The following is a 22,741-nucleotide window of genomic DNA, read 5'->3' as shown; positions in this document are numbered from 1 at the left end:
GTATGTAGCTCGTGTTTTAGAGTTCATGGTCTGCTGTTCCTGAGAAATAATGCTTGAAGGCATGGACTCGATCTGAGAGAAATTCGTGAGCCATCTGGGCAAACCGTAAATCAAGGAGCTGGCAGGGGCTGCGGTCTGACCTGTGTGCTGTTCTGCCCTGCCCCACCCCAGACCTGAGCAGGGCGGGTGCAGCCACAGGACTACAGACCACCAAGGTTTTCTCAAGCAGCAGAAACCTGACAAGAGGGTCCATGGGCGGAAGGCTTAGCAAGGGCTTGGTAAGGGGCAGACAGTGTTGTGGAGGGAGGCGGCCGCAGCTTGTGCAGAAGCTTTGGGGTGTGCAGGTGGAGCCTGAGGTAGGAGAGGAGGTTGGCGAGGTGAGAGCTGTTTGAGGAGAGGGGCCAGTTCCCCTCTGCCTGGTCATCCACTCCTGCCCACCCACCATGAGAAAGCTCGGATGCCTGGTCTGAGATCCCTGCTGATTTGGGGCTCTCTTAGCAGGAACCTTGGGCTTGGTGGCTGACTCAGGACAAAAAGGAAGACTGGGCAGTGGACAGCTGTGGCAAGAAGAAAATGAACAGGTCCAGCTAGATTTGGGAACATTTTTGGCTAAAGAGGACATAGAGGAGGTCCTTGTGGCATTCACGTGAATCTGTGGGTTGTGGGTGGTGAGCCACAGCATGTCATCCGGCCACATTTGAGTGTTTGGATGTTACCTTGGGGACAGTTCCTCTCTAGATGGTGCCTGTACCAGGCAATTGGATGCTGATTATTAGGTAACAGTTTGACTTGGGATAGCTAAGTACTCCAGGGATAATAATAGTTCGTATCTTAAAATAACTCTTGAATATACAACAGTTATATTGTATTGTATGTTAAGTTGTATAATAGCGCAGCTTGAAGTAGGTCATAAAAAACATGAAAATTTGTGCTGGGTGCAGTGGCTATGCCTGTGATCCCAGCACTTTGGGAGACCGAGGCTGGTGGATCACCTGAGGTCAGGAGACCAGCTGGCCAACACAGTGAAATGTCATCGCTACTAAAAATACAGAAATTAGCCAGATGTGGTGGTGCGCACCTGTAATCCCAGCTACTTGGGAGGCTGAGGCAGGAGACTCCTTGAACCTGGGAGGTGGAGATTGCAGTGAGCCGAGATCGCGCCATCGCACTCCAGCCTGGATGACAGAACGAGACTCCGTCGCAAAAAAGAAAGAAACAAAAACCGTGAAAATACAAAGGGACAGGAAACACAGATTTCTAGTCTTCTCCTTTGCCCTTGGAAGCAACATTTTGCTCATTTCCTGAGAAAATTTTCTCCACCCATCAATTATCTGTTCCATCTGTCACATTATCTCATGTTAGGGCATCTGATTCTTCTTGCTGGGGTCCAGAGTAGCCCATCTCCTCTTCAGGAATAGCCTGAAGCCCAGGTTTCTCTTCTGAAGTTGCTTCATTCAGTTCCTGAGTTTCTCAGGAAAGGAATATTTCCTCCCCTAGAACAAATCTCTCCTTTAAACTTCTGGACTAAAGCGGTGTCTTTGAGATTCTTTAGGTACTCGGCGGTTCTGGGTGCTTCTCTCCTAGATGCCTCAGAGTTCATGGGGTTCTTGTAGCCATGAGAGGAAAAAGCTAGAAAACCAGGAATTTGGGGTGATGGGGAAGGCCTGTCACCCCCAACAGTCTTTCCTTCTGCTCCTGGGATTACGTCCCATGGGCCTGACTAAGCCAGGCCTTCCCACCTGACCTCATCTTACTTCTCAGGCTGAGGCTGATGGGTGATGAAGCCACCTCCATCAAGGGACTGCTGTGGAAGCAGGTCCAACCCCACCAGCCAATGGGCTTCTTCCCCCTGTTGGGGGAAGTCAGGCTGTGAGAGAAAGGGGGGAGATGAGGTTCTGAGGATTCTGCTGTGGTTTTTTTTTAGAAAACTCAAATCTGGACTCCAGGAACCTGCTTGCTAGAGGTACTGTGGGAGCTGGCCTGTCCCTCAAGGGAGCCCCAGTGGCATCTGTAGGCTGGCCTGCCATACAGAAAGCGCTCTAGGGCCCCCATGGCAATTGTGTGTGATTTCTGAAGGCTGGTCCGCTGTATATAGAGGGTATTCTCAGTCACTCTCCTGGGGAGGCCAGCCTGGGAACAGGTGGTTGAGACTCAAGCTTGGGAGGGAGGTTGGATCTTTATGGAAAGTCCCCAGGAAACCCACCCGGAATCTCCCCCAGACTTCATCCAGAAGGGAGCCCTTTTGACCCTGAAGTAGTCAGCAGGCTCTTGGGGATGGGTGAGGCTCTCGAGGTCCCACGGGACACGTGTAAAATCCCACCAATGCAGACCTCAGTCCGCCAGTTTGATAAATTGGCAACATCAGAGTTTATGAGCACTGAGCTGATGGATCCAGAGAGTAGCAAGGTGAAGGGGGATTCATCCATGAAAATCACAGCTGCAGCTGCTTCGTGCCATGATGAGTAGCTGCCAAGGAGTTTCAGCTGTTTAAGTGGTACATCTCTGGCATAGTCTGCAGAGGTGGCAAATCCTCACAAAAATGTCAGCCTGGAGGAGGACATGCGGTCTCTCTGCAGCCCCCTGCCCCAGCCCTCAAGGGAAGTAGGCTGGGGCTTCTGGCTAGTTGCTCCCCAGCCAGCCCCATGAGGCTGCTGGCCCGGTTCCCATGGCCCTGCTAGCTTTCTGGGGCTCCACGTCTTCTGGACAGGCTCCAGGAAAAGCATTTCCCTTTTCATTGCTTCTTGGGATTCCCCGTGGGTGCCTGTTAGTTCTTGAGAGAAATGGCAATCAGTCAGGACTTGTGGGTGAGAAGCGGCCATGAGATCTCTAGGACAGCGTTGAGTTGGGGGCAGGGGATGAGGGCCTAAAGATGTCTCAGTTTCCTTTTTCTTTTCTTTTTTTTTTGAGATGGAGTCTTGGTCTATCTACTAGTCTGGAATGCAGTGGCATGATCTTGGCTCACTGCAATCTCTGCCTCGCAGGATCAAGCGATTTTCCTGCCTCAGCCTCCTGAGTATCTGCGATTATAGGCGCATGCTACCACGCTGGCTAATTTTTGTATTTTTGGTAAAGATGGGTTTTCACCATGTTGGTCAGGTTGGTCTTGAACTCCTGACCTTGTGATTCACTCACCTCGGCCTCCCAAAGTGCTGGAATTACAAGCGTGATCCACTGTGCCCTGCCAGGATGTCTCAGTTTCTTGAGAATCGGGACTGAAAGTCCTCACCTCAGGGGGCTCTTAGACCACCCTCTAGCCATTCCCACCTTCTCCTTATTGGTTCTCCCCACCCACTCTGACACCTGGCTCTGCAGGGCATGCCTCCCTTGACCTTGACTGTGTTTTTGACTGGGCCCTTGGGATGATCTCATCCCCCCTTGCCCCCTGCCCCCACACACCCAGCACAGTCATCCACAAAGCGCATGATTTGGTGGGTGTATGTCTTATTTGAGAAGTTCTTCAAGGAAAAAACATTTACATCTCCCATCTTAGTCATTCCTTCCAATTCTAAGCACGTTCATTCTCAGGAAGCTCTTCCTTATGACCAGCCTCAGTTCATTGTGCTGCAGCTGAAACCTGGTTTGTCTTGTTCATTAACCAGTTGTGAGTCCTGGCTTTCGACCCCTTAATCCAGGGATCATTTTTCATCTACAGGGCACCCTTCTCCAGGGTCCCAGGATGCCAGTCTGTCTTCTCACAGATACCATCTTCTCCAACCCCCAGGCTTTCTTCTGTTCTACCCCGTGGCCCCCAAAAGGCTTTGAGTTCACTTCCCTTGATGTAGAGTTGGAATGTGCACAAGAACACAGCTGGATTTGAAAACCACCCATTCGAAGTGGACTTAGGAGTGCTGGGTGCCTGCTGGTGTTAGGGGTACAGTAGCCCCCACAGCTGCAGAAGGCGCTCTCCCCTAGGGTTTCTTGGCCTTTGCCTTGGATTGCCATTCAGTCCTCATTTGTTCCCTTGCTGCTGAGGCCCATCGTGGGTTCCTGCTAGCCCAGAACACAGTGCATGATGTGTGCTTAGCTGTGGGAGGGGCCTGTGCTGGGCACTGGGCGTTGGGCCCCTACTTGGTTGATCCGGAAGTCTGGACTTTGGTGCAGTAGAGGGTCTATCAGTTTTCTCTAAAGTGCTTCAGGCTTCAGGCCAAGACCCTTGGGATAGTCTGCAGGGATCCTGAGAGGCCCCACGACTTCTCAGTCAGCACTTTATCCCAGGACTCCTAGATTTGAAATCCCACATCTCTAAGATCCTGGAAAATCCAGACTAAAGTCCTAAGCCTTGCAATTCCAGTGCCTCCACTTGGAATTCCAGCATGGGCATGAATTTCCTCACCTCTACACCTGGCCTGAGTGTTTTGATCATATCAGCCATTGGATTAGTTTCTTCTCAACATGCACGATGGGCCTTAAACTCAGGCTGTTCTCCAGGGGCCCAGTTCAGCAACTAAGACCTCTGACCAGGCTCACCTGACATGTGGGACCTGGCCATGGGCTGGCAAGGAAAATGGTAAGGAGAGAGGAGGAATGTGACCTCACAGCCTTCGGAGCTTCCTTCCAACCACTGGGAGCTGCAAGGGTGGGAGGGGCTTTGTCAGCACAGGTGTGTACCAGGCCCCCTCCTGCTGGGGCTGGCTGGTCTGACTCTGTCTGTCTTGTTGCCAGGCGGAGACAGCAGCCAATCGCATCTGCAAGGTGTTGGCCGTCAACCAGGAGAACGAGCAGCTTATGGAAGACTACGAGAAGCTGGCCAGTGATGTGGGTACCCCTGGGTTCACCTGGCCTGACTCTAGCAAGAGTCGGTCCTCCAGAACGTGTACTTCCAATTCTTTCCTTGGAGTGTAGTCCCAGGCTGGCACAGTCTGTGATCTCAATATAGCTGGTCCAGGGCAGCCTGAGCTCTGTTGTGGCGATCTCAGAAAGTATTGAGGTGGAGGCAGAAGCCAGTCCCTGGGCTATAGTGAGCCTAGGATATCCCTTCGCCTCTCAGGGTCTTCTTTATTTTTTCACTTGTCAAGTAAGAGTTGAGCCAGGGGATGTTAAAACTCTCTCCAGCCTTGTGTACTCTTAGTCTGTGAGGTTTGCTTCAGTAAGAAAAGGAGCACATCTGGTTCTGAGACGGAAGGGTTTGTGGTAAATTAGTGCTGGCTCAGGCTAGCATAGCAGCTACTGAAAGGTCATGGCTATCCCCTAATTTTCAGGGGACAGGATCGCACAGTTCTGGGTTTCCTGTTCTGCCATTGGCTACATTTGGGCGAAGCCTCCTCTTCCTCAAAGAATTCAGCCCTTTGAGCTGCTCTGCCCAGCCTGTTGGTGGATCTGCTGCCCAGCATAGTAAGAACCCAGGTTCTGGAGCCCAAGTGCCTGGGTTTGAATTTCTGCTTTGCCATTCCAGCTGGGTCGCCTTGGCAAGTTACAGGACCTGGTAGTGCTTTGGTTGCCTCCTCTGTAACATGCGGATGATCACAGCCCTTAGCCCCATAGTGTTTCTGTGATTATTCAGAGGAGTCCATGTGTGCGGTGTGCTGGCCTCCACAAGTGTTCAGCGTATTCCTATTGCCATGTGTACTCCTCCACCTTCTCCACCACCATCATCTTGGCTCAAGGAAAACAGTCCAGGCCATGCCTGCTTGTGCTTCAGGCCAGCTCTCTGCCCAGAAGCCAGCCTCTTCCCTTTTAAGTCAGAGACCCACATTCTAGATTCCTAGGAAGTCAGATGGCAAGGACCTCCAGAAACAGCTGTTAACCCCCTCCATGGTATAGATGAAGAAACTGAAGCCCAGCCATTTAGGACCTGGTGCCAAAATCCAGGTCTCCTTCCCACCTTTTAGATGCACTGTCTTCCCACCAGGTCTATGGGTCTTCCCTTAGCAAAGCAGGGAGATTGAGGGACGTGACTATGAGTTGATGTACCCTAGTAGCCAGGCTTCACAAAGCCTGTGATTCTCAGAGGGAACACCCTGCAGCCTGGCTTCATGGCCTGGGAATGCTGTAGGATGGTAATTGGGAAGGAGTGTGCCATCAGGAGAGACCCCTTCTCCATGTGGGAAGGGCTGCTGGGAGAGGGAAGCTGGTCCGAGCACACTGCCTCCTTGCATCCTCACCCCCGCCCCCCACCACCTTCCTGCCCTAGCTGTTGGAGTGGATCCGCCGCACCATCCCGTGGCTGGAGAACCGGGTGCCTGAGAACACCATGCACGCCATGCAGCAAAAGCTGGAGGACTTCCGGGACTACCGGCGCTTGCACAAGCCTCCCAAGGTGCAAGAGAAGTGCCAGCTGGAGATCAACTTCAACACACTGCAGACCAAGCTGCGGCTCAGCAACCGGCCTGCCTTCATGCCCTCCGAGGGCAGGATGGTCTCGGTGAGCACTGGGGGTGATCGTGGGCCCCCAGACTGGATGGCCTCCACCTCTGAGCTGTTCCTATTCATGGTCAAATTTAGCATCATGGGGGCAGGGATGGCGTGTTTGCTTCCACCTACATACACTGCTCCAGAAGTCCACTCAGGCTCAAGCCCAAACTCGGCCATGTGGGGCAGCCCCCTCTGACCAGATTGCTCTGGGCCAAGCTGGCCCTTCGAGGCCCCTGAGCATCTACCCCAGACCACCCCAGTGCTACCAGACCCCCTCTAGCAAAAAATCATCCCTGTAAACACAATGTTTTTGACACCCTGAACCAAACGGCATAATTGAATCATAGTTAAGGTGATTTAGGCGTGAGCCACTGCACCCGGCCAATACTCTTCTTTTAGGTTATTTTTAAAAATTCATCCCCTTTTACCCTGTCCCCACAACTTAGGAAAAAATTCCATAAGCCAGCGAAACACACAGAAGAAAATGTAACAAATGTGCTATGACAGAGTATTCGACCTTCAGTGAAGAGTAATAGGAGCGTCCTGGGCACACGGCAGGTCTAGAAGGGAGGGCGAAAGCCAGACGGCATTTCGGGGAGAGAGCAGCCCAGGGGGTCGAGGGAGAAAACATTGCAAGTGTGTATACAGTTTGGAAAATTGCAGTCACTTCTGGGCTCAAAGACTGAATCAGTAGCTTTTAGGTGGCCAGAGCCACTGCTAGCCTAACGGTGCTCTATGAGAATTGGATAAAGTGCCCTTTCTGGGGATGTGGCTTGGCCTGGGGGCATGTGGTGGAGACAGTAGCTTGCAGGGTGCAGCCCCAGCGACTGCCCAGCCGAGCACCCTTGCACACACTGGAGGCCCTGTCAGAAGGGGTGTGTGGATTTGCACTCAGCATCTGTCCTCCCAGAATTCTGGCCAGCTCGCCCAGGCCGTGGTCCCTGCAGGCTCCAGGCTACTGCCCAGAGGCCTGAGTCCATGAATGGATCCAGGACCCTGGGGAGGCTGGACAGCTCCAGTGTCTGCTTGCCTCATTCATTGTTGCTCTGTTTACCTGGGGGGCCCTTTTCCTTGGCACATGTGTGACCCCTGTGATCGGTTAGAGTCCTGTCTGAAGCCAGTCCTAGTCAGGGAGAGCCTGGGGCTTTTTCCCCACAGGGCTCGATTCTCAAAGTCCCATAGCTAGGTGACCAATGTAGATGCAAGTCCCATGCATTGCCAGGAGGCCTGGCTCCTGGGAGCCCAGAAAATACCAGTGGGAGATGGAAGGGAGGGTGGGGCAGCCTGGCTGGGGTGGATGTGGGGCAGAGAGGGAAGAGGCTCTTCCTGGAAGGCATGGGGCACCTTCAGGGGTCTAGGGGGTCAGGGGAACTGAAGCTAGGCCTGAGCCAGCCCCTGACCTTGTACCTCCCGTCCCCACAGGATATCAACAATGCCTGGGGCTGCCTGGAGCAGGTGGAGAAGGGCTATGAGGAGTGGCTGCTGAACGAGATCCGGAGGCTGGAGCGACTGGACCACCTGGCAGAGAAGTTCCGGCAGAAGGCCTCCATCCACGAGGCCTGGACGGACGGTGAGGCCAGCCCAGCCTCCTGCCTCCCCAGGGCTTCACTTTCCTGCTCCCCAGCCCAGCCAGCAGCTACTACACCATTCTTCTTTGCTTTTTGTTTGTTTCATTTGGCCTCTTACTAGTTCTGTGGCATTAGACAAATTCATTAGCCTTCTGGTCACCTCAGCTTCCTCATCTGTAAAGTGGGGATAACAATAGTACCGACCTCACAGGCTTATGAGAATCGAGTCAGTGAACACATATGAAGTTCTGAGGAGAGTTCCTGCACAGCGCAGTGCTGTGTGAGTGTTCACATTGCAGTCACATGCTCTCCCCCCGAGCTGTACCCCCAGACTGTCACTTTGTTTTTTTGGGTGGGCGGTTTTGAGACAGAGTTTTGCTCTTATTGCCCAGGCTAGAGTGCAATGGCGGGATCTCGGCTCACTGCAACCTCTGCTTCCTGGGTTCAAGAGATTCTCCTGCCCCAGCCTCCCTAGTAGCTGGGACTACAGATACATGCCATTATGCCCCTAGAGACAGGGTTTCACCATGTTGGCCAGGCTGGTCTCAAATTCCTGACCTTAGGTGATCTGCCCACCTCGGCCTCCCAAAGTGCTAGGATTATAGACGTGAGCCACTGTGTCTGGCCCTGGGTGTTCATGTTGAATTTTTCTTTTCACCTTAATTGAGTCTTCCTCCTGGAGTGAGTCAGGTTGGGTTGGAGTCCTGACTGTGCCCCTGAGGAGCAGTGTGATGTGGACTGATGACCTCACCCCAGGCCTCGGTCTCCTCATTTGTGAAGTTCGGAGGATGCTATGCCCTCCTGGTTTCCAGGGCTTCTGAAACAAGTTATCACAAACATGGTGTATTCTTCACAGTTCAGGAGGCCAGAAGTCCTGAACTGAGGTGTCAGCAGGATTGGCTCCTGTGGCGCTGGGGGAGGGACGGTTCCATGCTGCCTCCTAGCAGCCCCTGTGTTTGGTGACTGGTAGCTGCTCCTCTCCAGTCTCTTCCTCGTCCTCACGTGGCTGCTTCTCTCTGTGTCTCTGTAACTGAATCTCCTTTTCTTGATCATTGAATTTAGGGTGCACCCTACTCCAGTATAATGTCAACTTTTTTGTTTTTTGAGGCAGAGTCTCACAGTCTCACTCTGTTCCCCAGGCTGGGGTGCAGTGGCACGATCTCGGCTCACTGTAACCTCCATCTCCCATGTTCAAGTGATTCTCCTACCTCAGCCTCCCAAGTAGCTGGAATTACAGGCGCCCACCACCATGCCCAGCTAATCTGTATTTTTAGTTTCACCGTGTTGGCCAGGCTGGTCTTGAACTCCTAACCTCAGGTGATCTACCGGCCTTGGCCTCCCAAAGTGCTGGGATTCCAGGTGTGAACCACTGCGCCCGGCCGTATAATGTCATCTTTAGGAATTAAGTCTGCAAAGACCCTATTTCCAAATAAGGTCCCATTTTGAGGTTCTGGGTTGACATGTTTTATGGGGGACCCCAATCAACCTAATTCAGCCTCCTCATAGGGTTGTTGTGAGGCTTATATTCTAGTAGGTTGCATGCTTATTATGTTTTTTATCTGTTCAGTTCTCTTTCCTCTATTTCCTATTCTCCAATTACAGTGAACCAGAGCCTTTGCCTTGGCACATGTGTGTCCCTGTTACTCCCACCTTGAGGCTCTTGGGCCACGTCTGGTGTGGTCTTATTGGCAGCTAAGGTTAACTCTAAAGAGAGAGGATCATACCTAGGATAGTGTTTTCCCCAGAACCTGGGCTAGGGCTGGAGGTGGGGAATAGGCTGCCCATCTCCTGGGGCCCCTCTGGCCATTTCAGCTGGAGTCTGGGGCAGACCCGTTGGCCGGCAGAGCTCAGTGCCCTAGACACCCCCATTCAGCCCTGTTTTGTACTCCTCAGACCTTAGGCAGGAGATGAGAAGGAAGAGCTGTACCCCAGGGTCACTTGGGAGTGGCTTGGCTTGGTGTAGGACAGCAGCCCCCAGCCTCTTTGGTACCAGGAACCAGTTTTGTGGAAGATAATTTTTCCATGGAGAGGAGAGGAGGCAGAGGGTTTCAGGATGATTGTTCCACCTTAGATCATCAGGCATTAGTTAGATTCTCATAAGAAGCACACAACCTAGATTCCTCTCATGTGCAGTTCACAACAGGGTTTGAGCTCCTGTGAGAATCTAACACTGCCACTGACCCAACAGGAGGCGGAGCTCAGGTGGTAATGCCCACTCACCTGCTGGCTCACCTCCTGCTGTTTGGCCCAGTTTCTAAGAGGTCACAGACCCCGGTACCAGTCTATGGCCCAGGGGTTGGGGACCTCTGGCGTAGAGTATGGGAGTGTGCTAGACTGGCTAAGGGGGGTTAGGTCTAATTCCCCTTTGTAAGTACAGATGCTGGGCTTAGCACACAATGGTACGAGGTTGCTGCCCCTGCTTTCACTGTGAGTGTATGGAGTTATTTATCCAGGTGTGGATGGGATGGAGTGGAAGAGGGAGCGTGGGGATTGCACTGATTGCATCACATGCTTCTATTGGGTCCAGCTCACAGCCAAAGTACAGAGCAAAGATTGACCTCATCAGCTTGCCGGCCGCCAGCTGGGGCATGAGAAGTGCTGGCATGCAGGCACAGCCTCTGGGGAAAGCAGTTTGCCTCATATATTCACACCTAACAATTTACCATACCCTAACCATTTCTTGAGACTATCTAAAGAATCCACCATGGGCTGGGTGCGGTGGCTCACACCTGTAATCCCAACACTTTGGGAGGCCGAGGCAGGCAGATCACAAGGTCAGGAGTTTGAAATCAGCCTGGCCAACATGGTGAAACCATGTCTCTACTAAAGATACAAAAATTTAGTCAGGCCTGGTGGCACGCACCTGTAATCCCAACTACTCGGGAGGCTGAGGCAGGAGAATCACTTGAACTCAGAAGGCGGAGGTTGCAGTGAGCCAAGATCACGCCATTGTACTTAAGCCTGGGCAACAGGGTGAGACTCCCTCCCAAAAAGAAAGAAAAAGAATCCACTCTGAACATGGAGACATCCACAGTAGGGCAAGCCAAGGAGCCAGCACCCCACAGTAGGCCAGTGAAGGGTTAGGGCAGTGGGTATGCAGCCTCTCAGCAGACATCTACATGAGAAGACTATGAAACCAAGGTAGAAATTCCAATAATGTGCTGCTAAATATTTTAAAAGCAGGAAACATAATTTATATATGTCTAAAGCTTTCACAGAATAACCACATAAGGAAAGCCTGAATAGGAGTGGATAAGTAGGCTTAGCTGTATCTTTTTTCTAAACTTGATAAAGAGTAGGGGGAAGGAAAGAAATCATGGGGACACAGCCTTGGCTCCCAGCCCAGCCTTATTTACTGATATGGGCTGAGCATCCCAGCAGCAGAGGGTTGGGTGTGTGAGTGAGGGAGGCGGGGCCAGCCCCGGCCCTGTGCCTGTCAACTTCACAAGGCAGCTGGTGAGCATCATCTAACAACGGCCCTGGGAGGTCATTTCTTGTTCCTTCTTTCCTTCAGTGGAAACAAATTTAAGAAAAGCAAGACCCACTCATGCCCTGCAGAGAGAGGGCAGTGTGTCTGAGGGTCAGAGAAGGCTCTAGCCACCATCGGATTCACTGCAGAGTGCACTGGACACACTGACCGGGGGAAGGGGCCACTGCAGGGCTGCTGGCAGCCAGCGACAGTAACCGGGGACATTCGAAAGGCTGGGAACCCCTGAGGTGCTTGGGTCGCTTTTTTCCTGGTTGTACCAGAGGGTGTGGATGGCTGTGTTTCCTGCTATGTATGTAGCACCGTGCCCTGCGCATTCCCACAGATCCTGCATAGCCGTCCTATGTTGCCACTTCCATGGCCTTGGAAGTGCTCTGAGGGGAGCAGTGCTTTTCCCCATCATGCCGTAATTGGATGTTCCAGCGGCACGTCTGCTTTTGCACACTGCAGACTCCGGCACAGTGGGCATCTCCTGGGGAAGCACCCCTAGAAGCTCCTGGGGCCCTGAGGGGTGGGCAGTTGGGACCAAGGAGATGCTTCTCACTCTTGCTCAGCTGTGTGGCCCTCTCTCAACCCAGGCAAAGAGTCCATGCTGCGACAGAAGGACTATGAGACGGCCACGCTCTCGGAAATCAAGGCCCTGCTCAAGAAGCACGAGGCCTTTGAGAGTGACCTGGCTGCCCACCAGGACCGCGTAGAGCAGATCGCTGCCATCGCACAGGAGCTCAAGTAGGTGGCCCCAGACACCCCCACCTGGTGGCGCCCTGGTGAGGGGCCAAGGCTGGGCTTTCTCAAATGCTAAGGGATGTGGGGGTATGGCCTGAAAGGTGGAGAGGGTGGGGAGGGTGTGGCCTGAAAGGTGGGTGCCCAGGTGGGAAGGGAGTCAGTGCAGAAACAAAGAACATCTCTCCTGGTGGGGAATGAGCCCAGGACGCTGCTATCCTGTTAAAGGCCACCAGTTCTCGCCTGTAGCCAGTACAGGCTCACACTTGCAGAGGGTGAGCAAGCCTTGGTTCTGAGCTTTCTCACTGGGCCTCGAGGGCTCCCTGCCATTGGCTGTTGGGGTGAAGGCTGGTCACTTCAGCCATGGTTAGGGAAGGGGACTTCTTTAGTTTCTTCCCTGCCAGTCTCCTGAAAGAGGGGAGGGGTGGAAGGAGTGCCTGGAAGGTCTCCTGAAGGGAGTGCCCCTGGCTCTTCCCAGCACCACCAGCCACCCCATTGGCAGCCCCAGGGAGAGGGAGATGAGCCATGAAATTAACCTGGGTCCCCAACCTCCTTGTCTCTTCCCTCCCCAGTGAGCTGGACTATTATGACTCACCCAGTGTCAACGCCCGTTGCCAAAAGATCTGTGACCAGTGGGACAATCTGGGGGCCCTAACTCAGAAGCGAAGGGAAGCTTTGGAGGTGAGGGGTCCTGGAGGGAGATCTAGGCCTACATCCCGCAGCCCTGTGGTGCCCCTTCCTGCTTCTTGACTCTCTTTGCTTTGGGCTAAAAGACTGTATGGGTTCCCCAGACCTCCCCCAGTCCTGGCCCAAATGTGGAAGACACACCTTGGCACAGGCCTTGGACTTTGCCCTGATGGCGATGCCTCCTCTCTTGCCCTCACGTCTCATCCTCCCAGTTCAGTGTGCCTCACAGCCCAACCCCAGCCATTTGAGCATCCTCCTATTCTATACACCAGACACTGGGAGCCAGGCCCGGCTGCTGCAGTGTGAGATGGTTCATACACCTGGCAGAAAGAGCCTGTTCTTTCTGCCTGATTCAGTCAGTGCTTCTAGACCTGGGGCTCACCAGGAGGATCTCGATAGGAGTGGGGGATGATTCTGGACATCACTCTACTAAACCCTACTCTATTTGGCACTCCCAGCGGACCGAGAAGCTGCTGGAGACCATTGACCAGCTGTACTTGGAGTATGCCAAGCGGGCCGCACCCTTCAACAACTGGATGGAGGGGGCCATGGAGGACCTGCAGGACACCTTCATTGTGCACACCATCGAGGAGATCCAGGTGAGCCCCCCACCACTCCCAGAGGCTGGCTCCCCCAGGACCTCTGGCCCACGCTCTACAGGTCACGTTTGCAGGACTGCCCCTGTAAGGTAGGGGACTTAGGAAGAGCATCCCAAGGATTTTATAGACCCAAAACCTTTGCATTTGACTTATTTAGACAAGATAATATATGCGCATGGTCTAAAATCAAAAAATTTACAAAGGTTATACAATAGGGTCTCCCTCTGACTCCTTATCCTCCAGCCCCCAGTTCCCTCCCCAGAGTTAAGAATTTGATTACAGTCTCTGCACAAGCAAATTTTATACAAAAGGGTACATGCTTTGTACCCTTTTGTATAAAATGAAAAGTAGCTTTTACTGTATACCCTATTCTGAATTTTGATTTTTATTTATTTTATTTAGAGACAGGGTCTCACTTTGTCCCCAAGGCTGGAGCGCAGTGGTGGGCTCATGGCTCACTACAGCCTCCAACTCCTGGACTCAAGGGATCCTCCTGCTGCAGCCTCCCTAATAGCTGGGACTAGAGGCTGACATCATCACACCTGGCTAGTTTTTTTTATTTTTATTTTTGTGGAAATGGGGGTTTTTCTTTGTTGCCCAGGCTGGTCTCAAACTCCTGGCTTTAAGAGATCCTCCCCCTTCAGCCTCCCAATGTGCTGGGATTACAGGCATGAGTCACGGTGCTCAGCTGTGAACTTTGATTTTAATGTAATATCTATTTGGAGCTCACTTCATAACAGTTAGCAGCTTTCTCAACCTTTCATGAAGCTGCAGGTACTGGATTTAAAAGATTTTTCCAGAAGCTAAGGAAGCCCATGTTTCGGGGGATCATCTGGGAAGTGAGCCTTTGAAGCAGCCCTTCTCCCTGATCTGTGAGGTGGTGAATAGGCCAGAGGGGTTGCTGCCAGTTTCACCACCTCCATGGATGAAGCTGTTGCTTTTGATGACTGTGGCTTCAGCTTCCTGTGGCCATACCTGCCATCCCAGTTCTCAGCCACAGGACTCTTTGAATTGATGCCTCCTCGTCTCCCAGCTGGTGTGGAACCCAATCTCCAAGGCCCTTCCACCCATTTCTAGGGCTTCCTCCTTTGTTCTTCTTGCTCATATATCCCCATCTCTATCCAGGGACTGACCACAGCCCATGAGCAATTCAAGGCTACCCTCCCCGATGCCGACAAGGAACGCCTGGCCATCCTGGGCATCCACAACGAGGTGTCCAAGATTGTCCAGACCTACCATGTCAATATGGCGGGCACCAACCCCTACACAACCATCACGCCTCAGGAGATCAATGGCAAATGGGACCACGTGAGTTGAAGGGCATGGGCCGAGCCATCGTAAGTTTCATGAAGGCAGGGAGTTTTGTCCATTTTAATTGATTTTCATCAATTTCATTTAAAATCTTCATATAGTAAATACTCATTGTTTGGCCAATGACTGGATTTCCAGAACAGGTTGATACCTTCACTCCTGTCGTTACTGACCGGCCCTTCCCCTCCTGGGTCCTCCATTTCCTCATCTGGCACATGGACAGATGGCTGACCCATCCCCAGAGTCGCCTTGTTGTTCCTGCCCCAGGTGCGGCAGCTGGTGCCTCGGAGGGACCAGGCTCTGACGGAGGAGCACGCCCGCCAGCAGCACAATGAGAGGCTACGCAAGCAGTTCGGGGCCCAGGCCAATGTCATCGGGCCCTGGATCCAGACCAAGATGGAGGTGGGTCCTGTGCTGGGAAGCAGTGCTGGGGCTCCCACCCCTCCCCACACTATCCCAGCCAGCCAGGCTGCCTGTCTTCCTGGGTGGGACCCATGGAGGACTGAGGCCCTGAGCCCACCAGGGGTCTGCTGCCCTGTAGAAGGCTGTGGGGGTCTGTGTGAGGAAGCCCTGATGGCAATATCCAATTTGAGAGCAAAGATATATGAGGACACCACTAAGAGGCTGCCTATGGGCTGGACACGGTGGCCCATGCCTGTAATCCCAGTACTGTGGGAGGCTGAGAAGGGTGGATCACCAGAGGTCAGAAGTTCAAGACCAGCCTGGTTAGCATGGTGAAACCTTATCTCTACTAAAAATACAAAAATCAGCTAGGTGTGGTGGTGTGTGCCTGTAATCTCAGCTCTTTGGGATGGGCAGGAGAATCGCTTGAACCCGGGAGGTGGAAGTTACAGTGAGCCAAGATTGTACCACTGCACTCCAGCCTGGGTGACAGAGCTAGACTTCGTCTCAAAAAAAAAAAAAAAAGCTGCTGCCTATGAAAGTCCCATAGGAAGGTCAGCTCCTGAGTGCCCAATCCAGCTTAATCCCTTTGGTGTCTCTTATTGACCAGGCCTCCCCTTCCCTTCCTCCTCCTCCTGAGCAATGGGCTTGGCCAAGATGATCTGTCCTGGTAGGTTGTACCAGGAGGAGAACTGAACCCCAGTGGAGGACAGAATTTTTTTTGCTGAATTGTGTGGGGTAGATAGTGGGTGCTTTTAGCAGATCAGGAAAGGGCCCCACTGGGCTTGAGTATGGCCTCTGAGTTTAAGAGCAGAGACCATGTCGAGTTAACATTTGTGTGTGTCGCCCCCACACCCCTGCCAGCCAGCACATTGTTCTTAGTAGACAGGCAGGAAATATCTACTGGATTGAATTGAGTGGAGAGAAAGTGTTTTCACAAACGAGAGTTGTTTACATGGATGAATAACAAACAGAAATAGGCATTAGGACTGGCCTGCAGGGATAGATGGGATTCAGGTGGGCCAGGGCAGCAAGGTGGAGGCAGAACAGCACGAGCATGGGCACTGAGGTGAGTGAGCTGTACCGAGGCTACGAGGATCTGGCTCAGTGGGTCCCTGAGATGGACAAGACTTGGGAAGGGGGATTTGAATGGCAAGCAGAGGAGTGAACGTTTAGGTTAGAACTGACCCTGTATCCCTCTCCTGAGGCTGACAGGTGCCTGGGAGCTGGTAGGTATTTCATTCAATGCTAACAGCACTTGTTATATACCTCTGTGGTGCTGCTTCCATACCTAGGAGCACCCATGCTAAAAGTGTCTTACTAATTACCAGTGATGGCCTCCTTCGGGCTGGGATGGGAACTGAGCATCATCTGAGGGCTTAACAAGGGATTCTGGAGGCTCCCGTCCCCACCCTATGGGAGCACAGTGAGGTGGTCTGACAAGGTACCTCCTTCCCGGTGAGCAGGAGATCGGGAGGATCTCCATCGAGATGCACGGGACCCTGGAGGACCAGCTCAGCCACCTGCGGCAGTATGAGAAGAGCATCGTCAACTACAAGCCAAAGATTGATCAGCTGGAGGGCGACCACCAGCTCATCCAGGAGGCGCTCATCTTCGACAACAAGCACACCAACTACACCATGGAGGTGGGTGAGGCTGGCCTTGTTCTTCTCGGGAAGGCTGTTTCTCCTTTTGCTCTTCCTCCTGGGTGAGGCTGGCCTTGTTCTTCTCGAGGGGCCTGTTTCCCCTTTTGCTCTTTCTCCTGGGTGGGGAAGTTTCCAAGGAAACAGGTCATAGTTGGAGGATGAACTCACTTTACCCCTGAAGCTTCACATCTTCAATTTTTAGTACCTTCTGCTTTCCCAAGGAATGTGTTGAGAATGCACATTTCTAGGCCCCATCTCTGGACTTTGCTTCACTAGTTCTGGGGTGGAGTTCAGAATAAGCACTTCCGGTGGTTCTGGGTGCTGGGCTCTAAACTGGCTCAGGCACCTGCTTTTAAAATGACTACTTGTCTCTCTCCCTCTCTTTCTTCTTCTCCTTCACTCCTTTTTTTCTTTCCTTCTCTCCAAAAAAAAAAAAAAAAAAACTACTTGTTTTAACTGTGGAAGACTGTGGGGGTGGGGGTTGGTGGTTCAGGGAATCAAGCATTTTTTTGTGTGTCAATCTCTCCTACCCCCAAATCTGCCCTCCTTCCTGACCTGACCCCCATTGGCAAGTCCTGGTTTCTTTGCTCTCCCAGGCAGAGGCCACCACCCTGCCCCTTTGGTCATCTAGTGTCCCTGTCCTGGTAGGTTGTCCTCATCCTGGTTCTCTTTCCTCTGGTGACACTCAGCCACATGGAAGGCCAAGTTTGATGGCTTTGGCCATTTTGATGGTTGGGGAATAGGGTGGGCAGGGACCACCAGGAGCCCCTGCCTGGGACCCCTTTGCTGACAGGCCCCTCACCTGCCTGTAGCACATCCGTGTGGGCTGGGAGCAGCTGCTCACCACCATCGCCAGGACCATCAATGAGGTGGAGAATCAGATCCTGACCCGGGATGCCAAGGGCATCAGCCAGGAACAGATGAATGAGTTCCGGGCCTCCTTCAACCACTTTGACCGGGTGAGAGCCCCACCCTTGTGCTTTGCTAGTGCAGCCCCTGCCCCAGGGCCCTGGAGGGTGCTGCCATGCAAGTGAGGAAGGAGAGAAAGGGGAAACTGTCAGCCTGCCCTGACTCGGTGCATACCACAAAATCAGCCTTGGAAAGCTTGTCTTGGTGCCCCATAAGCTTCCCTGCTTTTGGGAGAGAGTGTTCACACTGTGTGTAGAAATAGGACCTTTGATCCCTGACCCTTGCTCTCCTACCTTGAGGAGTCCCCTCAGAGAAGGTTTGCTGCTCTCGGGCTGTGGAGACAGAGGAGCAGAAGAGAGACTGCTCCTGCCCCTAGCACAGCCTCTGGGACTCTGCCGGGGATGTCAGATGCCTTGGTCCAGGGTTCCTATCCCAGCTCTGGGTCAGTCCGGGTTTTAGTGGGCTGCCCCTTCCCAGTGCCCTGGGGCTTGAGGGCGATTTAAAGGGGTGGGAGGGGCTTGGGTGCTGCCCACCACCCCGCCTGCTTCATGGCTCTCTAGGCACCTGAGGGGAAGCCCCTGGGAAGCCAGAGGGCCGGGTCACTTCTGGGGGAGCTTCTCACCCTTGTGGCTCATCACACCCCACTCTGGTCCTGCTCCCTGGAGCAGGGCTGCGTGTGTTGGGGGAGGGCACCCCCTGGAACCTCGTTCGTGTGTCTAACCATGTGCACTTTTATTTCCCCTCCTCCCCCACCCTCCCTCCGCATGCCTGTCCCTGTGTCTCCCCACACACGCCACCCTCCCCTGGGGCATGCCCCCCTCACGGCTCCACCTCCCTGACACCGCATGGCTCGCTGCCTGGCGCACCGCGGCCCCAGGATCACTCCGGCACACTGGGTCCCGAGGAGTTCAAAGCCTGCCTCATCAGCTTGGGTTATGATATTGGCAACGACCCCCAGGTACTCGCCTCCTGCATGGAGCACGCTCAGGGGTGGCATCTGGGGCGAGAAATAATGCGTTTTTCCTTTTTCTCTTCTCTCTGTCTGGATCTCCTGTCCCCTCCTGTGGGCCATGGGGCTCGTTCTCTCCTCCTGTCTTTCCATGCCCTGTCACTGCTCCATTCTCCCCTCTGTCCTTCGTCCTCACCACTCTTCATCCCATGGGTGGATTTTGGCATCTGCCTGTGGACATTTCCACCTGTATGTGTTTGCATCTTCTCCTCCTATGTTCCTTTCCCTGTCCTGACTCCCGAAACCGTAAACCTCATCCCCTCTCTGACCATCTGTCCCTGTCTTCCTGGCCCTGGGCCGGCCCTTCCTCTTCCTGCCTTCCTGACCCTCCTTGTGTCTCGGTACTACTACCCCCTACAGAAGAAGACAGGCATGATGGACACGGATGATTTCCGCGCCTGCCTGATCTCCATGGGTTACAACATGGTAACGTAAACCCCACCCTGTCTGCCCTGATGAGGTGGCAGCCAGCTGGCCAGAGCAGCCAAGTCCCAGCCGTCGCAGGCTGGAGGCCCTCAGGCTAGGGGCTGTCCATGTCCTTGGGGAAGATGGTTCCCTGAAAGCCCGCCCAGCCCCAGGCCTTGTGTATCCAAGAGGCCTGGCCTCCTTGCCTCCATCTCTGTGCTACTTTATCTTCTGGTACTTCCTCATTCCCGCTGTGGACAGCTGGGCTGACCCTGAGGCTGGCAGGAAGGACTAGGGGTGTGGGACATCCAGGGGTTGGCTCAGCGTTGCCTCCCACAGAGCATACAAACAGACTTCCACCAATGTCCTGGCGGTGGCTCCCGTCAGTCCTGCCGCCCCTTTGGATTGTCCCAAGCCATCCTTCTTAGGATGCCCCCAACCTTCTTAGTCTGTCCCCCATCACGCAGATATTCCGAGTAAGGCAGTCAGGTGCCTTCTGGGCCCTGGTGCCCAGTGTGGAGCCCACAGGCTGCCCAGCCCTGCCGTCATTAGCATGTAGCCTCAGGTGAAGTGGTGAACACACCCTACAGGACTATTGCAAGGGTTAAATGAAGGAATTTAAGTCTGTGCATGTATCTGGCATGTAAAAAAATACAGTGTGGTAAGGAGAGAATGGATTCTAGAAGCAGACTGCCTGAGTTCAAATCCCAGTTCTGCTGCCTCCTGGCTGTGTGACCCTGGGCAAGTCACTTAGCCTCTCTGGGCTTCAGATTTCTCATTTGTACAATGAAGATAATACAGTATCTACCTTTATGGCTGTAGTGATGATTAAATGAATTGAAATAAAGCTTTTAGGTTAATACTGGGCATATAATATATGCTACGTAGGTGTCAGCCATTATTAATTGTTGTCATTATAGTTATTATCAGCGTGATTATTTGCTCTAAGGGGAACCCAGGCGTCTGCAGGGCATGGGAAACCCTGAGCTGGGTCTCTACTCTTGGGTGTTATGTCCCCATCATGCCTTCAGGACAACACAGGTTAGGTCAGGGGGCTGCTGTGCCCTCCTCTTCCAGCCACAGGCTGTTCTGAGCCCCCAGGGTCTTCAGTCCATGTGAGATATTCCCAGCAGACCATGGGCTGACAGGCCTGGGGCTGGCTGTTCCCTCCAGGGAGAAGCCGAATTTGCCCGCATCATGAGCATTGTGGACCCCAACCGCCTGGGGGTAGTGACATTCCAGGCCTTCATCGACTTCATGTCCCGTGAGACAGCCGATACAGATACAGCAGACCAAGTCATGGCCTCCTTCAAGATCCTGGCTGGGGACAAGGTGGGTGTCCTATGGCACAGGCACTGTGCTGGGGTGGCGGGCACGGGCTGGACTGTGATCTAGAGGGGCGAGAGCTGGAACGTGAACTCCTCAACCATCCCTTCTTCCAGGGCCCCTTGGGCCTCTCCTTGTTTGTTGTAAGGCCTTGGGCTCAGCTAAGGTGTCAAGACACAGGATTAGCATAAGTGACCCTCCCGGGATCACTGCATGACAGTGTGGGACTCCAGAGCTGTGAATAAATGACAGGTAGCATAGGGGAGTAGAGTGGTATGGATGTGTGGACTCTTGGAGTCCATCTGACAACCCCTGGGACTTCACCCTTGGTATCATCCTGAGCATCGGCATGAACTGTGGTGGGAGCAGGAAGAGGGACTGCAGGATGCAGGAAGGAAGCATGTCTCTGGTGTTTTCTACCCTGAACAGTGATCCACTCTGGGTTTCCAAATCTCCCAAATACCCTACAGCACTCCACTTGGCAGTGGAGGGGCTGCTTCCATGGATGCCAGAGGCTCAGTCCAAGTCTCTGCTGTTCTGAGATGGTCATTGGTAGACCTGGATGTCACTCAGAACCACAGCCATCTCCAGCCCAGGGACTGTAGAAGCCACAGGTCCCTCGAATATCATAGAAGAAGGATCGTCAAACCATCTAGTCATAGTGACTAATTTTGTAGAGGAGGAAAACTGCGGCCCAGATAGGGGCCTGGTCTCCCAACTTTTGGATTGACAGGGGCAACGGTAGGGCATGGTACAGGGAGACTACCTTGCGGGTCACTGTCCCCAAATGAGATCTCGATCTTCAGGCTCCTAAAAGAAGCAGCTTCCAAGTAGACCTATCATGGGCAAACCTGGGAGAAGGCATAGACCCAGGCTGGAGGTGCTTGCATGGGGCAAGGCCTACATTTCTGCAAAGGAGCTTACTGGCCATATTTAAGCAGTAATGCCCAAACATGGTGTTCTTAATCTGCTGGAGGGCTCATTAAAATCAGACTCTCTGTCTGAGGCCTCCAGAGAGCTCAGCTGAGTGCGTGTGGGGTCCCCCCCAGGAACCTATACACTCCACCAGAGTATCTGCAGATACTGCTCCAGCATGCAATTATTGCAGACTAGTGATTCAGGAGATGATTATAGGTGTAACTGGCACATGGAATTAGATTGGAAAGAGGCTTAAAAAGTTAGGTACTGAACTGGAAACCTGAGACAATTTTAAAAATACATGTTGTGTATGTGGTATGTACATGTATATTTGTATGCATACCTCCTGTAGTTTCTGGAGGGAGGTAAAATGCAGCTGGCACACGCTGCCTTCACGCCACCGGGCTTTCCGGCTGTGTCCAGCTGTGCCACTTTGCGGCCACCCTGACCACTCTCTCCCCACAGAACTACATTACCGTGGAGGAGCTGCGTCGTGAGCTGCCACCCGACCAGGCCGAGTACTGCATTGCGCGGATGGCCCCCTACACCGGCCCCGACTCCGTGCCGGGTGCTCTGGACTACATGTCCTTCTCCACGGCACTGTACGGCGAGAGTGACCTCTAATCCACCCGGCCCGGCCGCCCTCATCCCATGCGCCATGCCCTACCTTGCACCTCCGCCGTCGCCCATCTCCTGCCCGTGTTCGGTTTCAGTGCTCAGCCTCCATCGTGGCGAGCTGGGGCCCACGTGGCATCGAGCCTCCCTGCCCGTGAAGTGACAGTTTACAAAATTATTTTCTGCAAAAAAGAAAAAAAAAGTTACGTCAAAAACCAAAAAACTACATATTTTATTATAGAAAAAGTATTTTTTTCTCCACCAGACAAGGAAAAAAAGAGGAAAGATTAACTGTTTGCACCGAAATGTCTTGTTTTGTTGTGGCATAGGAAAATAACCAAGCACAAAGTTATATTCCATCCTTTTTACTGATTTTTTTTCTTCTATCTGTTCCATCTGCTGTATTCATTTCTCCAATCTCATGTCCACTTTGGTGTGGGAGTCGGGGTAGGGGGTTCTCTTGTCAAAAGGCACATTGGTGCATGTGTGTTTGCTAGCTCACTTGTCCATGAAAATATTTTATGATATTAAAGAAAATCTTTTGAAATGGCTGTTTTTTTAAGGAAGAGAATTTATGTGGCTTCTCATTTTTAAATCCTTTGAGGTTTGACTAGTCTCTTTATCAGCACACACTTAAAATTTTAATATTGTGTATTCAAAATGGGACAAACTTGGGAGAATATGGACAACTTTGATATTGCTTGACACAGACAGTATTAAAACCACACTCCCATGACAGCTTTTGCCTGCTCCTTGCTTGATGTTTTCTGGAAATGTGTGTGGGA

General features: G+C 52.8%; 1 protein-coding gene across 10 annotated transcripts in view; it reads left to right on the top strand.

The window, feature by feature from the left end:
* Positions 1–22,507, top strand: part of ACTN1 (actinin alpha 1) — a 109,044-nt gene extending 86,537 nt beyond the window's left edge. For 2 of the 10 annotated variants that reach the window (XM_035260805.3, XM_078335232.1), the window contains exons 9-22: positions 4,663–4,755; positions 6,131–6,361; positions 7,774–7,921; positions 11,985–12,135; positions 12,702–12,810; positions 13,275–13,415; positions 14,541–14,723; positions 14,994–15,128; positions 16,595–16,774; positions 17,587–17,733; positions 18,561–18,641; positions 19,053–19,118; positions 20,271–20,429; positions 21,807–22,507. In XM_035260805.3, coding sequence (XP_035116696.3) covers positions 4,663–4,755; positions 6,131–6,361; positions 7,774–7,921; positions 11,985–12,135; positions 12,702–12,810; positions 13,275–13,415; positions 14,541–14,723; positions 14,994–15,128; positions 16,595–16,774; positions 17,587–17,733; positions 18,561–18,641; positions 19,053–19,118; positions 20,271–20,429; positions 21,807–21,965 — 1,983 coding nt within the window. In that variant the 3' untranslated portion in view covers positions 21,966–22,507. The remainder of the gene's footprint in view (positions 1–4,662; positions 4,756–6,130; positions 6,362–7,773; positions 7,922–11,984; positions 12,136–12,701; positions 12,811–13,274; positions 13,416–14,540; positions 14,724–14,993; positions 15,129–16,594; positions 16,775–17,586; positions 17,734–18,560; positions 18,642–19,052; positions 19,119–20,270; positions 20,430–21,806) is intronic. The other 8 variants (XM_035260808.3, XM_078335236.1, XM_035260807.3 and 5 more) reach the window with 5 other exon arrangements.
* Positions 22,508–22,741: the final 234 nt, after the last annotated feature.

This window comes from Callithrix jacchus, chromosome 8 (genome assembly GCF_049354715.1).
Source record: "Callithrix jacchus isolate 240 chromosome 8, calJac240_pri, whole genome shotgun sequence".
In the NCBI taxonomy this organism is placed as follows: Eukaryota; Metazoa; Chordata; class Mammalia; order Primates; family Cebidae; genus Callithrix; species Callithrix jacchus.
The sequence above is the reverse complement of the archived record's forward strand: the minus strand, read 5'-3'. Positions and strand labels throughout refer to the sequence as shown.